This window comes from Catharus ustulatus, chromosome 2 (genome assembly GCF_009819885.2).
Source record: "Catharus ustulatus isolate bCatUst1 chromosome 2, bCatUst1.pri.v2, whole genome shotgun sequence".
In the NCBI taxonomy this organism is placed as follows: domain Eukaryota; kingdom Metazoa; phylum Chordata; class Aves; order Passeriformes; family Turdidae; genus Catharus; species Catharus ustulatus.
In genome coordinates this window covers 104,288,745-104,305,739 of record NC_046222.1, presented here as the reverse complement: position 1 = coordinate 104,305,739, position 16,995 = coordinate 104,288,745, and the positions used below count along the sequence as shown (strand labels likewise).

Here is a 16,995-nt window from a genome sequence, read left to right as displayed (position 1 = left end):
CCCCTACCAGCAGGCTGACAAGCTTGGTGGACTTTGTTCTTTTGCTGGGATCAGGTGCATGAGGTATCTTGGCTAAAGAACACAGCAGGTACCATTCCACCTGCAGGGCTGCAGCTGTTTTCCCTACTGAGGGCAAACACATTGTGTTCGTAAACACTGCACACAAAACATTCCACTGTCATTCAATAGCCCCTCACAATTTCTGTTAAAAAAAATAAGCTAGATCGTTGGGGGAAAAAAAAGGGTGAGGTTATTTGTTCTTATAGAGACTAATTATAAAATCCATGGCTGTGTTATTCAGCATGCTGATGACTTCGAGTTTTTTGGCAATGTTCCCCCCTGTATTTCCTGAATGTGTCCCTTTAAACAAATTTTATGGAAGGGTGAGGGCTGATACAGAGAGTCTGAGACTTAATTTAAAGGGAAGAACTACTTTTTGTGTTTATGATTGTATTTATTTGCTGCCTTATCTACCAGGACCCCTGTCTTAAATGATATTGTCTAGCTTATAAAGAAAAAAATTAATATTGCAGGTCAAGTTCCTGTTTTCATATTAAATCCTTACCAAATTAAAAAAAAAAAAAAAAAAAAAGAGAGAGAGAGACAAATATGTTATTGAGAAATTCTGAGTCCTGGAATTTTCCCTGTCAAGCTGATCCAGTGCAGACAGTACTGACTAAAGAGAGGATTTTTTTGTGCTTGCCATTTAAATAGGATAAGGTTAATATTTTCTTCCCTAATGTAATATCTTATTACAGTGATAGGATATAGTGCTTCTAATTTTATTTACAGAGATAGGTGGGTTGAATTACTAAAATTGAGATTTGGGTTAGAGTGTGGACTTATATCCCTTTTTTTCCCTGTAAAGACTGGGACTGCTTGTGTCTGGACTCATCTTTTCAATTAATTTGCAGTAATTAAAGGGTGCTGTGTGGGATGGGGCTAAAGAGAAACACAATTAAAATGTAATGCTTCTACTTTGGTATCTGCATCCTCATTTATTTTAAACCATCTTCAATGCTCTGACGAGTGTAAGTCTTCCTGTATCACATACTGTGCAAGCAGAAATATGTGAGTGAACTGCTGCCAATGGCTCTGAGCAAGTATGGGGCATGTTTCAGATTACACTGTGTTTTCTTGTTCGGATCTGATCTCCTTGCTAGGAGAGGCTGAGAAAGGCAGCTCTAGGGGATTTTCTTCCAGCAGCAGCAGCACATGATCCATCAATCGCGTGATTCTCACCACCGAGGACTAATGGGGAGGGTGAAGAAAAAGTGAATGCTGCACTGGGGAAGCAACAGCATTTTCTGCTGCTCCTGGGGCCCCTCCACCAGTGGGACATTTCATGGCTTCTCCAAGGTTAGAAACCTACTGCTGCCCAAACCGGGATGCAGCTACACAGCTGGTGATGAACTTCCAGCCCGAAGTTTTCTGCGGAGTCTGCATTGGCAGTGCCTCCATCAGCCTGCTGCTGACCATCCTGCAGCTCCTGCCAAAGAAGGGACAGAGCCCACGGAAGATGCCCAAAGCCTCCTCCTCCTCCACTATCCTTCTCCTTATCTCCATTTGTGACATCCTTGGAGGCTTAGGTAAGTGCCAGCTTGATGTGCTTGTCATTGCTGTAACAGGTTCTTGTTGCTCTGAGGTACCACAGTCGAATGAAGCTGGTGAGTGGACAGCAGAGATTTCCTAGAGAAGCACGCTGCTTGTGTTCACAGGAAGATTTGGACTAAATGAGATCAAGAAATTATGGGTCTTTGGGGAAAAGGTTCTTGTTTAATAGTTATACTGTGGAAGTGAAAGCTTTTGACAAATCTACAGTAAAATCTCTGCTTTAAAACAAATTAAAATCTAGAATGGCAACTGGTTCTCAGAGTAAGGCATAAAAGTGGACATGAGAGAGCACATTGAAAAATAAACCTGACATCAAACATTTAGCCAAGCCATAGGACTGCATTTGAAAACCACTATCCTCTATGCCCTCAAATCCTTTCGGACCAAGTCTACCTCTTGCTCATGTGCCAGCTGCTTCTCTGGGCACATCACATTGACAGAAAATGAGTTTGACTTGCAACTGCACACAGATCATGCTGGACACAGGCTTTTGAAATGTGAGTAAAGCTACCTTATCGAGGACAACCTGCTGCCCAGACCCTGCCTGATAGTCTGGAGGAATAAACCTGTGGAGACTAAAACAGAATGCATGAGTCAAAATGAAACTAGTGTGTCTTGAGCTGGCCCATCAGTCATTTGGTAATTTTTCCCATCAGTCATTTACTGTCAATTTGAGTATAAATTATCATGACATGTGCTATGAAAATATAGGACAAGTTTGTTTCTACAGTAGCATTTCCCCCCCCCTCACATTAGGTAATAAAAGTAATGCTGTTTTGTCTCACTGCTGGGGTCTGTGTATCTGTGTCTCTGTGTCTCTGTGTCTTTGTGCTTCACTTCTCTTCCCCTTTCACACTCAGCCAGGTTCTCTCACAGTACCTAATAAGTACCAGTAGTAAACCAAAGGTTATAAAGGAAGTAAAGAAAGACATATGGAAAATACATATGTCCATGCACCTGGAAAAGGTCCTTTCAGTCAGATGAAGCCAACAATAGATAAAGTTATTTTTCTCCCTTCCTTTTCCACTGGCAAAATCAAGCTAGTAATCCACTGTTGTTTTTGTATTAGACTCCCTTTGGTGGGTGGAAAACAGTTCATTCTTGGGAAACCTGATTATTTTGTTCTGTTTCCAGCTGATGCTCTATTTCAAGTGAACCCGAAAACCTCACTGAAAAATTCTAAGTTCATTTTTAAAAAGGGCATCGTTGTTACCTAATTCAGAAATGTTGCTTTGCTCAGTCCTGTGACAGAGGAAAAGGGCTGCTTGTAAAATGAAGACAGAGAAAAGTGAAAAATAACTCTTTTTCTGCAATGGGGGATTTTATAGAGAAGCAAATATCAGTGCATGAATATATGCTGGTAAAGAGTAATGTAGTGTTTTATGTCAATATGTTAAATGCTACCCAGTTTATGTTAGGGAAGCATGTGACAGCATCTCTAAGTAAGTGAGATTCTAATCTATGTAATGTTTTAAGTCCCAGCAGCTTCCGACTCTGGGGGCTCCTTTCCCTGAGTGATTACACTGACCTTTAAATAGCACAGTTGTCCCTGCTGTGCTCCTCTGCAGCCGTCGCCTTCCTGCAGACGCACAAAATCTGGGCTGCGATGTGAAATATGTGGCCGGGGAAAAGCATGTGACTCAAATCACACCAGCAGATTCAAAGCATTAATACATTTTTTTTTTTCCTTTAGGTATGATCTTCAGGTCAAGTGTATGGCTGGGCTTCCCAGGCTTCATAGCTAACATTTCTGTGGTGAACGGGACTGACGTGTGGCCTTCCACGTTCTGCGTGGGGAGCGCGGTGGGTACAGAGAGCATCCCCCCTTTCTTCTGCTCCCAGATAAGGGTCCCTCCACAGGGGGAATCTGAAAGGGAAACTGCTGTGTCCAAAGGGAAATGTGGCTGTGAGTCAGAGCCTGGATATGATGGTTTCAGCCTCTGCCACACCCCTGCAAGTGCATTCATGCCTCCCTGTGCGAGCCTGGGTCAGGGCAGCAGGGTGTTGGTGGTGCTGTGAGGATGTGGGGCAGCATCAGGTCAGACTGAACCCAGGAGTTCTGCTGTATTCGTTCCTCCCAGGAGTGCCAGGGGAGTGGAACGCACCGAATCAGGGATGTGGAACCAAAAGGATATAAACAACCCCAAAAGGGCTGTGAACTATTGTTGGGTTTGTGCTGGCACAGTACCACGAATGCCCCAGTGGCTCCACTGCACTGGCAGGGCAAGGTTATCTGTCCATCTTCTCTGACGGAAACTGCAGCCTGTGCAGTGCCAGCAGGGATGTCCTGAAACCAGCAGCTTGGGTAGCTCAAATTAGCTTTGGTGGCATGAGAGTGTGTGTTTTAGACACAGAGGGACAACAGGATAAATATACTCAAAGCCACAAACCTGCTGGCAGAAGGTCTGTCCCTGCCATGTGGGATTTCAGCTCAGATTGCTGGGCTGCATCTCAATGACTGCATCTGGCCAAGTCTAATTAAGTACCTTCTGGATTAAAATGCAAGAATAAGAAAATGGAAATGCATTCCAAAAGTACAGACTGAAAGTCAGTTCCAAATTTTACAATCAAAATACTGGGAAATATAATTTGAGCTTACTGTACAAGAATAAAGGTCACAATTTTTACCAAAATATTGAGAATGACAAGTAAGACAGACCATCACTTTATCCAGATGCAATAGGAAAGTGGGGTCCCCAATGAATTAATGCACGAGCAATAGCAGTATTAGCTTTGCAATTCAAAATTTACACTGTTGAAGGGGATAGGTTGCATGTAAAGAAAATTATTCAGGTCCAGTAGTTCTAAAATAAAGCAGTATGTGCCAAATTGAATTCACTGTGCTTAATATGCCTACATAAAAGCAGTTTCAAACAGGATAGTTTTGTGCCATGGACACAAATATAAATTGCATACATCTATCAATTCTCAATTTATCATGCATCTTTAAGTTTTGTTTATTAGAAGCAAATGTTGTTTTTTTTGCTTTGAGAAATACCAATAATCTCAATATCTTCCAACAAGAATGTCCTACTCAAAACCCATTCCTCCCCATGTTTCACTTTCTGGCCCATAACGCAGAAAAAGGTATTTTTAAACATGACAGGGTACTGTGTGCAGGCTGTTTGTGTTTCATTTGAATTTCAGGTTAGATGGTGAGCAGCATAGCGGTCTACCACAATTTTTATTTTCCCTTACTTGTGCTCCAGGAAAATGCTGTAATTTGAGTCATTTTAAATTTAGGTTCAACTATATTGGAATGAAAAATAACCCTTCTTCCACTCATTTCCCCCAACGTTTTCTCATGTGAGTTCATAAAATGTTTCCGATTCTATTTTATTTTTTTTTTAGCCCTATTGTTTTGTTTCTCTTAACCACAAGCCTGTACAAATTCCAAATAGTGAAACTTGTAGACATCTCCCTTGAATGGTTTGCAGAGGGGTACCCTTTCAGGCACTGCAGCAAGATGTGTCGTTTTGCTAAAAAGTAAGATATCATGTGAAACTTTAGGGTTTAAGTGCATCTGATTTATATTATTTTTGGAGACAGTTTTGTCTGTATTGGATTTTCTGGAAAGACACTGCAGTTTATTTTTGTATGTGTATATATGGGTAGTAAATTGTGCATTTTTCAACTGCAGCAAGTATGTAAATGTGATGATGAAGTTACATGCTGAGTGCTATGGGTAAAGTGCATAAGAAGGAAGACTGAGATTTTATTTTCTGTCTCCTGTGCACTAGGAAAATATCATGGTATTTGAATTAAATGCTGAATAATTCATGTCACAAATTACTAGAGGCAGGGTCTACACATATGGTGAAAGGAAATATTTCTCAGTTTGATTTGCCTTTTGGAGGAAGGAGTGCTAGATCTCTACTCACCAATGTTTGGCTTAGTAACAAGTATGTTGATTTCCAAATGTAAAATGATGCTACTATGGAGCTGTAATAGAGGATATTCAGATAAGGACTGAAAGACGGCTTGGAGGGAGGATAATATGAATGTTAAAACACTCCCAGACTATTACAAAGACCCAGCTCCTATGGAGAAGAAATGTGGAATTTATATACAGTGGCAAAGAAAGGTCACTTTTCTTATATAAGCTCATGGGAAAAATGCATAGGGTCAACTCAAGAATGCTGTGGAATTTAGCTTGACTTGAACCTATTTCCCTTGGATTTTAATTGCAGAAATCACTCAGGGAGTTCAGTAGGGGTATTCTTCTAGAGGGTGAGTGATTTTCTCATTAATTAGGTGTTTTTTTCCTTGATAACCATCTTGTGCATGAAGAAAACACCCCTCGCATGCAGAACCCACAAATGCATAGGCACACTGTGGTTATGACTGACCTCAGTTTTATTTTTGTGCCTTAGCTACTGAGAAACAACTAAAATTTTAACCTAAAATTAAAACATCTCTGCTCTAAATTTCTTTGGGCTTCACTTACCAGGTTCAGGTTAGGAACAGGGAGGTAAATGACAGGTTTTCTAAATCAGAAAATAAGCTGTGAAAACAAAGCCTGCTCAATTTACCTACAACTTGACCCATGGGGTACAACAGTGCTGTTTCTGTGATTTTGAGTAAGATTTCATACTTCATAATCTCATCTGGAAAATACACACATTTAAAGAACAAATCAACAGGAGAAAGGTTTGAGTCCCTTCCCTGACCCAGTGGTACTGGAGAAGCAGCTGTGACATTTGGCACTTCTTTCCCCTCTAGATGTGGATCCAGCTGTTATATAGTGCTGGCTTCTGGTGGTTGTTTTGCTATGCTGTTGATTCTTACTTGGTGGTGAGAAGATCAGCTGGACTGAGGTACCAGAGCTAAAGCTCTGAATTTGTTTCTTATTCTCCAACACTGATTTTGTTTTTTTCCCTCCAACACTGTATGTCTCTGTTTGCAGCTGCCTAAGAGTATAAGTGAGTCTTGTACAACCATATGATGCTCATATAGTTACCAGGTAATGATAGGGATGAGTGGTGTTCTAAGTGCTTAAATTGCCAGGGAATGCTCAGATACTAATTTATGTCTGACTTGAATTTAAATGTAACTGAATTCATTTAACCTTTAGAAAAATATGGAGCAAATTGTGGTCTATAAACTTTATGGCAATGACATGGCTATTTTTGTCCCTACCCTTCATCTGAAATTGATTCTTGCAGCAAAAAAAAAAATAGTGTTATCCTGAAAATGGAAAATTTGGAGGGGGAAGGCTTTGAAGTTCATACAGTTAATTTCATACAGTTAATTCCCTTTTTTTTCCCTTTTTCTCTGCTTTTTATTTTATCCATTTCTAAGTGAGTGTGATAATTATTGCCCTTCTGATCACGCTTTTTAAATCCCACAGAAGAAAAATAACTATTTATTATGTTTTTCTGCAATATCTGTGGCAGAAAAACCTAAACCCTTTCAAAAGTACCATGCTTTAATGCCAGAGAGAAAAAAGAGATGTTTCTAAGTTGGTTGTTAGAAGAGCAAAATAACCTTCAGACGCTACTGTTAAAAGTGGAATTACATGGCTCTGTTCCCAGGTGATACAGTCAGGTGCTAAGGACAGGGCTTTTCTGCAGAAGTAACCAAAACGAGGCTTTTTGAGTTAACTTCAGGCTGTTGAGGATAAACCTGATCTAGTCAAACAGCCTCCCCCATGTGTGTTAACCAAAAAACATGTGTATTTGGTTCTGAGATCAGAGTCAACACCAAAAGACTTTCTACAAACACACATCTGAATCTCCCTAAGACAGGAGCAGTATCCAGCTCTGAAAGTTAAGCATTATTTTCTTCAAATCACAGAAAGATGGTTTATTTCACTGTTAAGGTCCATTCTTAAATTTTAATCTGCTAGTTTGCTCTCTGCAGGAGAAATGAAAGATACAGGGGTTCCTTTTCAATAATAAGGATAGGAAAGAAGTCTTGTCCCTCCACCCTACAGACTGGAGGGGACAGGACTTCCATGTGCAAGCCTTAATAACTGCTTTGGCTCATTCTTGTTCTGGAGGACTGCCCCCACCCACCTGCTTTCCTTAGTTTAATGTACTGCCAGTGTTCTGCACCATTTCCTGTCTGCAAAGCTCTTTTTCAGCGAGGGTCCTATTTTCACCTTGCTATGTGGGAAGTGTTGATACCTTCACCCATGCCTGTCATGCTTGGTGCTTGCAGTACGATTGTGCTGTACCACATGATGACGTGGGGCCTCGCAGTGATGCTCTGTGTGGAGGGGATTGCTCTGCTCTACTACCCTTCTCTCTCCAGGTAAGGAGGCTTGGAAACAGACTGTGAGATTGGGGCACTCTCTGGTCGTTTGAATGTGTTTTGGTCAGCTTTAGAGACAGACATGCAAAAGTTGAGCATTTTCATCTTTGCCTAGGATGTCCCACTGATTATGCTCAAAATCCTACCTGGGCTTCAGGAGGCCCTGAAGAAATATTCCAGGCAATACAGGCACTTGGGTGTGCTGTAATACACCCTTCTCCCCCTCCTGGTTTTACCTTTCCTTTCAATTTGAGAAAAATCAACAAACTGTGTGTTTCAAATCAACTTTAAGTCCCATGTGAACTGGTGGTAAAGGTCTAGGAATTAAATTTTTTGCATCTGTTTGCTTCATTTATCTTTTTCTTTTTAAGTTAAAGGTGACATAGATAGAATACCCAGAAAAGTGAGCTGTGGGGAAAAAAATGCATAATCTTTTAATGTTTCTTCTCAGCTGTGAAAATGGCTTGGAACATGCAATCCCACACTACATCACAACCTATGCCCCACTCCTGCTGGTGCTTGTGGCCAACCCAATCCTGTTTAGGAGGACAGTATCAGCAGGTATGTTCCCAATGGCCAGTGTCAATCAATCTGTGTTATTTAGCATCATGACACTGTAGAAAATCATGGCTTTGTACTCAGTGATTGTTAAATCATAAAGATGCAGCAAAGAGTGGGAAGCAGCATCCTATTGAAATGAAGACACCGTTTTGATGGGGAATTTTCCCCTGGAAACACACTCTGGTGACACACAGCTATTCTGTTATTAACCTCTAACTGCAGATGGGCAAACATGTTTCCATGTCACTTGATTTAAAGCCTTTGAGGAAGTGTACAGTGCATGCTTAACTCTACTCTAGTTTTGGTACTAACCTCGACTTTGGAATGTAATTTATTCTAGTTGGTGAGATCTGGGAGTTGATTTGACTTCTTGGCAGCCCTAGAGCAAAAAATGTAATAAAATGTGATCAGAATTTTGTCACTTCTGATTCTGAGATTATGAAGCAAATGGAAATTGTACGCAACTCAGATGGGATCTTGATGTTCCAGTGCTTGGAAGAAGTGAGTCTGAAAAAAAGCCACAGATTCAATGCATTCTTTCCGTGCAATATGATCATTGCTAGATGTTGCAGTACCTGAATTTATCTACACATTGATTATACAAAAAAGCTGGAGAAAATAAAGTATTCTCAGTTCAATTTTTATCCCATCCTTCCTCTGTCCCTCAGCCATACTCATTTTCAAAGAAGCAGTTGTTCTTTTAAAAAGTTGTTCCTATAAAAACTTGTTCTTTGTAATTTTTTTTCATTTTTATATTCCTTGTGATATTTGAACAACATGTGGCATAATTTTTTTTGCTGACAGTCCATTTTGAAGTTTTAGAGGTGTAGTTAATGCTGTATCAATGACACAATGAAAAACAATGAGCATAATAGGATAGAAGATTCTATTTAAACATCACACATTAAATATATATCACACATTGTATGGTATACACTACCTTTTGTTATAAAATATAATTATGTTGACCATATTATTTCATCTTTTCAGTGAGATTGAAAGAAAGAAAGTGGGACATCTTTCATTTTAGGAATCCAGCTGTGTGTAATTATCTTCTTTTAGTACTAGGCTATATGTGAGATTCCTTGAAAATGATCCTCCCAGCTTCTGAACAGCTGCTGGAGACAAACCCATCCATTCCTTTGTTCCCTCTTTCAGGCCTCTATCTTCTGGATTTTTGTGCCTAAATCAACAAGATGTGTGTATACTAATGAATATAATTGTATACTTTTCAGTTGCCTCCTTACTGAAAGGGAGACAAGGGATTTACACAGAGAATGAAAGACGTCTAGGGACAGAGATCCAGATGCGCTTCTTCAAAATTATGCTGGTATTTGTTATTTGGTAAGAGATGCATTATTTTGTTTTAAAGTGCCTTTTTCCCAGAGGGACAGAGTCAGGGACAGGGGTAAAGACTGATGGGTTGCTTCATTTGTTTGTCTTGATGCTTGGAAGGGAAGGTATCTAAGGAAGAAGCAGTTCTAAACTAATTCACAAAGGAGCTGAATCACTCCTGCAACATCACAAGGCCGTGAGGAAATGATAAAATGTTTAACCAACAGAAAAGCAACAGCAACAAGAAACAATTGCAAAAAATTCCCAACAGGTTGGGCATTGGCTGAAGCTGTCTGGTACAGCAGCTCCCAGCTCTGTGGGCTGCTAGATGGCTTTCTGTAATCAACATTTCTCAGAGCCTCTTGGCACCAGACATGCCACTGAGGACCTACAATAAATGCTTCTAAGTCTGGTTTCATGATCACACAATGCAGCCACCTCTGTGCTCTGCAGCTTTCAAGTGTCTGCAAAAACATGGATAGTGACTGGAAAACAAGGAAATGCCAGGAAAGAAAACTCCATATGATCACGTGTGAAATTTATTATAATTTAATTTTTTTTAAAAAATATTGTATCTTCCCCTATGAAAATTGTACTTTGACAGAAAAGAGGTAGGGAGGGGAAGAGTGGGACAACAAAAAATGGTTCTGGAGTAGTGAAATGAGAAGGCCAAACTTACCAGTCTCTACATCCCACTTAACTTCTTTATCCACAGGTGTATTAATGCATTTTACATTGCTTTAAAAGGCTGAGCAGGGAGAAAGGCTGCCTCTTCATCTTCTTCTGCTGCTGTCTACTGGAGTGCTCTGAAAGGAAATTTTTGTCTTTTTGGGGGGAATAACAGTCCACTTGGCTTGGAAGTGAAGTTTCCAATGTGAAGGGTGGGGTAGCCAGCAGAGGAGGATCCTGCAGTGAAGGATCCTGCAGCACGGCTTCCTGGAAATTGCTGAAATAATAAGGAGCAGAGATTCAGCCAAGCTCCCAGGGCTGGAAAGAGAGAGCCCAGAGGCACCACAGAAGTGCTTTGCAACCTAAGGGATGGTGGCCAGGTTGATTATCCGGGAACAAGCATGAAAGGAAAGACCAATTTCCCATGGACATTGTGGGGACATTTGTTTATTTCCATTCTGTCTCATTCTGAGCTTTCCTAATAAAAAATAAAATCACAGCTCTGGTTTAGGATTTTTCTCTAATAAAATGTAAAATGTAAGCTCTGGAGTGTAAAAACTTTCACAAAGGTTAGTGGAGGGAAAGATTGAGGCAGTCTCATCTCAGAAGCATAGGGAAGATTTCCTTCCATTCCAGAAGTCAAATAGGGAATGCTTTAGTCAAAGACAGCAGGTTGGGGCAACATAGGATAGAAGAGATGCTTACAGATTTGGGAGGGGAGAGCAGGAGGTTTTACATTGTGATAAAAATATAATTGTGCAAGGGACAAATATAAAACCCCTTAGAAAGTATGACATGAATGCTGATGATTTATTTTCTGAAGCTGCAGCACAGCTATAAAGAAATGTTTCTCTGTTTAGATGCCAAAGGAACCTACTGCCATTTGCTATAATCTCTATTTAGTGTAGAATATACTCAGCTTCTTTCAATGAATGATACTTGATTATGCTCATCCTTATCATCCTTATTTGGAAACAGATATTACCTTTATTCAAAACAATTGTTAGCATTTTCAAGGATTCAAAAGTTATCTTTTGTGTTGCTTTTTGGTGGTTTTTAATGGACATTTTGGAACTCCTGAAATTCTAAATACAGCTGGGAACCCTGCAGCAACTTGTGCATCTATTTGGGTTCCTTGTCTGTGAGCACAACTCTTCTAAAGCACAAGCAAAAGAAGTCAGCATGCATGATATTGCCAATATGGATCACACTTCCTTCTCATCTCAATTTTATTCTGCAATTTACTGTTCTGTAGCAAGTTAAAATTATCAGATTTTTTTCCTTATATTGATTTATATTGTCTAGGTATGGGCAAGTAGGTAGGTGTCTGGTCCTTGATAATGATCTCTTAGACCTGCTGGTCCCTTCAGATTGAGATTTAACAAGGAATCCAACCATCTTGGACTTGATCATCCTACAGTTCTTTTCTACCCTTAATGATTCTATGATTAAAAAAATCTTACTGTCCTTAGAGTGGTCTTAATTTCTAAAATTTGAAGGTAAAGCAGATTTTACATGCACATCCATATGTAACTGTCATTTTCCTCTTTGCTCCTCCCTTAGCTGGTCATCCAATATCATCAACGAGACCCTTTTGTTCTACCTTGAAATGCAGCCAGATATCAATGAAATGCCCCTGAAAAACATCAGAAGTGCTGCACTGATCACCTGGATTATAATGGTGGGTCAGCTGTGACATTGCTTAGTCTTGGAAATCACTGTTGTAAGACTGGTGGTACAACACCAGTAGAGTGTGGGGTTTATGATTTTGATGGGTATAAAAACTCTGAAATCAAGGAAGAAATGCAGAAAGTAAGAGAAAGGAATGAGCATTCAATGGGAGTGCCAAAATGTCCTAGAGGCCACCTTTTTTTCCCAGTATGCATTCTCTCTGTGAGAGATCACTGCCCATTTTAAGATCCAGAACAGATAACTACAATGATTTCTAGCTTAACCTTGCTAAATTCTGCCATAATGTAAGCTGCAAAGTTTTAGCTGACAGTTCCTGAAGGTTTCCCAATTAAATGGGTATTTAATGGAAATTCTCTGTTTGAAACTAGAGTGGATTTTTTTTTTGTTATTATAAAGAATGATTGCATCTTATGTCATGATAGTTGAATCATTATTTGGGAACAAATAAGGGAAAAATCTTCGCACAAGGCACCAAAAACAGCTGTGAGATGGTGTTCTCTAGCCTCTTTTCTCCTATCAGAATATTGGACAAGGGATTTTTCAGAGGTGACAGTGCAGGTTCATTTTCCTAGAGAATTTATTCTGGAGTTGTTAAATAGGTGTAAGACCTGAGAATGATTTGTGTAATTAAGCATTTGAACAGTTTGGTTTTGAAGGCTTAAGCTTTGCAACTGATGTGACACAATCTCCTCCTGTGACAAGGAGTGTCACATTCTTGTGACAGGGACCTTGCTCTTGCTCACCTGGAGAGCAAGAGGTCAAATCTGGATACTGTCCTTTGTTTTAAATTGGCTGCAAAAATAATTTCCTTCTTTTCCTATGAGAAAAATAGAAGCATCTAAAGCCTTTAATTTGTTAAGCCTTTCATGGCACTGGGAACAGAGACAAATGTTTTGGAGATCACTTGGGATTTTCTTTTTCAGTGCCTCTCCCTATTTTTCCATCCCACTTTGATGGACATTTTCACTGGCTCAGGAATCTAAAGCAATTCCAGACAGATCAATTCCTGCTATTTTTAAAAGCTTGACTGTCTATGCTAGTGTCTCCTCTCATATATTTGACTTGGCTTGTAATGAAAAATATATGTTCTTTCGTGAAGAAAAAAGTCCAGAGCTTGTGGGGAAAGTTAAAAACACATCAAGGGATTGGCTGGCTAAACTTGATGCAAGAAAATTATTTCATGCTTACTGCTTACTGTTATGGCCTCAGCATTTTAGAAAACAGATCATGGTATTTTTCTCTTATTTGTTTGTGTCTGCAATAGCTAAATTTTTATTTGCATGCAAATAGCATATTTTAAAGTCAGCAATCATTTAGTGAAAGGCAAGTTTTAAACACATGCAAATAATTTTGCTAGAGTTGAGGATGAAGCCTTCCTTGCTGGTGTAACTCCTGTTGCACTTCTCTTTCCTAGGGGGTTCTAAATCCCATGCAGGGCTTTCTCTTCACATTAGCTTTCTATGGCTGGACAGGATGGAGAGTGGACCTGAAATGGCGAAAAAGAGAAATACCCTGGGAATCCATGTCCTCATCAACTGTGGGGGAAAATGCCTATCCCTCACCAGTGAACTATCAAAGCAACATCCACGACTCCAAGAAGATCTCGACCACTGACAGCCAGCAGACCGACGAGGCCATTAGCATGCTGTCTGAAGGTAACACCAGCAGTGATGAGAGATTAACCAGAAGCTCTCCCATCTACCAGGGCTGGTAGTTTCCATGTGCAGAGCTGGATCTAACTTTTCCTGGATCTAACTTTTCACGTTGTCGATACTCACCAAACCACGTCAATGTGTGAATCATTGCTTACTCTGGAATTAGGTTTGTGCTCAATGGCTTGGTGTCATTTCCTGTAACTTATGGCACTGTGTGAGAGAGTGTGTGAGACAGAGAGATATGGTTTATGCCTTCATTTGCTTTCCAGGAGACATGGGAGAAGGTATAAACCTTTTTCAGCAAGACTATATCTCTGCACAGATATTTGTTACTTATGATTAATTTTATTCAATCTCTCTTGTAACCTCCTTATGGTAGAAGAGTCTTTTGTTTAAATAAATTGACTATTCATATGTTGGGTTTTTAAATGTATTGCCTTGCTTGTCTTGCTCAGCATAAAATTCCTCACCTAGAATTACAGCTTTAGGATTTCTGAGCACCATCATTTCCAGCCTTTACAGTCCAGTAAAGCATTAGTGACAGCAGACTCTGACTTAGGCATAAATATTTCCTGTTTGTGTAGATGTTCACTGACATAGTCTTCTTTTAGCTTGTGTATGTGATTTTTTTTTGTGTGGTTTTATCTAGGGAGCTGAAAGGCTTCATTTAAAAAAAATTGAGCCCAGCACAGGCACCACAAACACTTCAGAACAAAGATTGCAGTTCATACCAGGTTCAAGAAAAAATAAACCTTCAAACTATTTTTTAGAATGGATTCAGTCTGATCTTTATGTGTACTTACCTACCAAGACTGTGGCTGCTGGGGCAGGTGCATTAAGATAATATTTGCATAAAACATTTCCATGAGTGCTCAGAACAAGTAGAATCAATAATCCCTTCTCTGAGGAGTACTCTGTTTTATACCTTCATGTGCTGAATGAAGAGACATTAAATCAATTTTCCTTATCTTCTCAGACACACCTCTTTTTGTGCAGTGCCCTAGGTACCTACATCCAAATAATTCCCCAGATTGGTTGAAAGCTAAGAAACAATGATGACCATGTCTACCCTAAGCTTTTGATTTCATGTCAAAAATAGAATAATATGATTTGTCTGGTTGTGCTGGAAGTTGTTTACAGCACAGTTTGACTGGTGGCATGGTGGAAGCCCCTTGAGCCCAAGCAATCACCCTCCTCTTCATCAGCATGTGACCAGGGCTGGGCTTTATTTCCTGCACACATCCACTTTGGCTGAATTTTCTTGGCTGTTTCCACCTTTCTTTTCCAACACAGTTTGGTTTCAGCTATTGTTAAAAAAAATAGAAATTAAAGACAGCTGAAAGGTTAATGCAAAAACAACATGAAGCTTAACATCCTGGGTTACTCAGGAGGTCTTGGGAAGGATCAGCAGAAATTCAAATACAAATTCAGGATCAGCAGAAACAATACTGACAGTATTGATTGGTTAATTAAAATAAATCAGCCTCTTGAGTTAATTGTTTGATACAAAGGTGTTAAACAATGATTGAAAAGATTTAGGCAGATCATTACAGAGCTGTGGTTGGTTTGTAGCAAGTCTTTTACACTGTGCCCTTCGGAAACCTTTGTGGCTTTATGGCTTTTTATTGCTGCTCTCCTTGTCAGAACTACAGGCAGATCACCAGACTCTTTCTTTTCATCACAGTCATTGGTTGCCTATCAAAGTATGAAGAGACAGCATATGGACTTATGAGCAGATTATACTGAGCCTTTTGAAACAGAAACCATTTTTTAATGCAAAACTCATCACAACTGGGGTCAAAAGAGCAGGAAAAGGCAGAGGTGGAATTGTTAGTAAACCTTTTCATATGCTGTGGTGTGGACCAAGCTGCAAAGCCTTAAACCAAAATAAACAGTCTCTGGCTTCACTGGAATAATGATGTGGCACAAAAGCACTTGGGAGGCACAGGCTGCAGCCTGTGAGATGACTGAATGACTAATCCCTCCCTCCCTTCACTGCTCCAGGGCATTTGTGTGGGACAGGGACAGATGGGGTGCCTCAGTCCTGGCCCCCAAAGCTGTGAGCAGCCCCTGAGCAGTGCCAGGTGGCTGCTGGCACTGGAGCTCTCCTGCTCTGGGACAGCCTTCTGCAAGGGCCAGGCTTTGCTCCTCTCCTTTTCTTGTTCTTTCAGGGCTGTTGATGGGGTGAGTGTGGTGGGATGTCATCAGGAAAAACTAGGACTCATCTGAGAGCCTAAGAAAGAAAACTGACCTAATTTTGATGTATCTAGAAATTGCTATGGGGCATTGCAGAGCACACTGACAGTGGGTTTTGTATTAGAGAAGAAGTATGCGTGAGGAGATTTGCTGCTGTTCCTAGCCTCCAGTGGATGTACAGGAGGCATTCCTTCACAGCTTAAAATGTGTAAGTATGGCCACATTTGATTTCACCTTATACAAACCTTGTTCTTGCCTCACTATATAACAAATCAGGCAAAGTATTGTCTTCTTCAAGGATTGCAGTAGATGCCCCTCCCTTCCCACCAGGAATATATTTTTGAGTTTCACCTCCTGACTGTCCCCAATCCATGTGCTTGCTGCATCCATGTGAGGGAGCAGCCACAGGCCACCACAGGCAGCTTCATTTTGGGGCAAGTGGTGTCCTGCAAGGGTCAGGAATGGCAGACTGCAGACACCACACCCTGGACAGCACAGCTGTGACACCAACACAACCACTGCCTTCTTAAGGGTGCCACCCACTGCTGAGAGACCCTTGTGCTTACTGGCACACAGAAAAACATCCTAGCTTTCCTTCTGATGATGGTTTGTACCTGCTCAGTTGTCATGAAGGGTGCCCTGGTGAATGTGGGAAGGGCTTGTCCTTGGCCTGCATGTTTTCTAAGATATGTTTCAAACAGGCTTGGGTTAACAAGGGAGAGGAATTGTCAATACTGAGTCCAGCAGTGCAGTCAGTCTGTGGTCTTCACCTTACACTGTGGGAGGGACTCACTCCCACAGCACACAGCTCTTCCCTCCTTGAGCAGGAGCCAGCTGTTCCTCTGGAACAGCAAGGCATGACTCAGAGAAGTAAACAGAAGTAAAACTGAATCAGATACTGTCTAATAAAATGTATGTAGCTAAAGTGTTGTTTCATGAGTACAGAAGTTGTCAGCTATAGCTTCTTGTATTTTGGGTGCATTAGAGCACAACAAAGCCTTCCTGAACTTATCAAAGG

General features: G+C 40.5%; 1 protein-coding gene across 1 annotated transcript; it reads left to right on the top strand.

The window, feature by feature from the left end:
* The first annotated feature begins 939 nt into the window (after positions 1 to 939).
* Positions 940 to 14,529, top strand: GPR143 (G protein-coupled receptor 143). Its single transcript, XM_033083846.2, has 8 exons — positions 940 to 1,589; positions 3,308 to 3,417; positions 6,337 to 6,431; positions 7,777 to 7,869; positions 8,321 to 8,430; positions 9,666 to 9,774; positions 11,998 to 12,115; positions 13,541 to 14,529. Exons 1-8 carry the CDS (start codon positions 1,346 to 1,348, stop codon positions 13,838 to 13,840), a joined length of 1,179 nt encoding a protein of 392 aa, XP_032939737.1. The 5' UTR covers positions 940 to 1,345; the 3' UTR covers positions 13,841 to 14,529.
* Positions 14,530 to 16,995: the final 2,466 nt, after the last annotated feature.

What these genes read in the sequence shown, in the direction of transcription:
- GPR143 (XM_033083846.2), top strand. Translation starts at nt 1,346, where the DNA reads ATGGCTTCTCCAAGGTTAGAAACCTACTGCTGCCCAAACCGGGATGCA. An exon ending in CGTTCTGCGTGGGGAGCGCG is followed by an intron (nt 3,418 to 6,336) that starts GTGGGTACAGAG and finishes TTTCCCCTCTAG; the next exon opens with ATGTGGATCCAGCTGTTATA. An exon ending in ATGCTGGTATTTGTTATTTG is followed by an intron (nt 9,775 to 11,997) that starts GTAAGAGATGCA and finishes CTCCTCCCTTAG; the next exon opens with CTGGTCATCCAATATCATCA.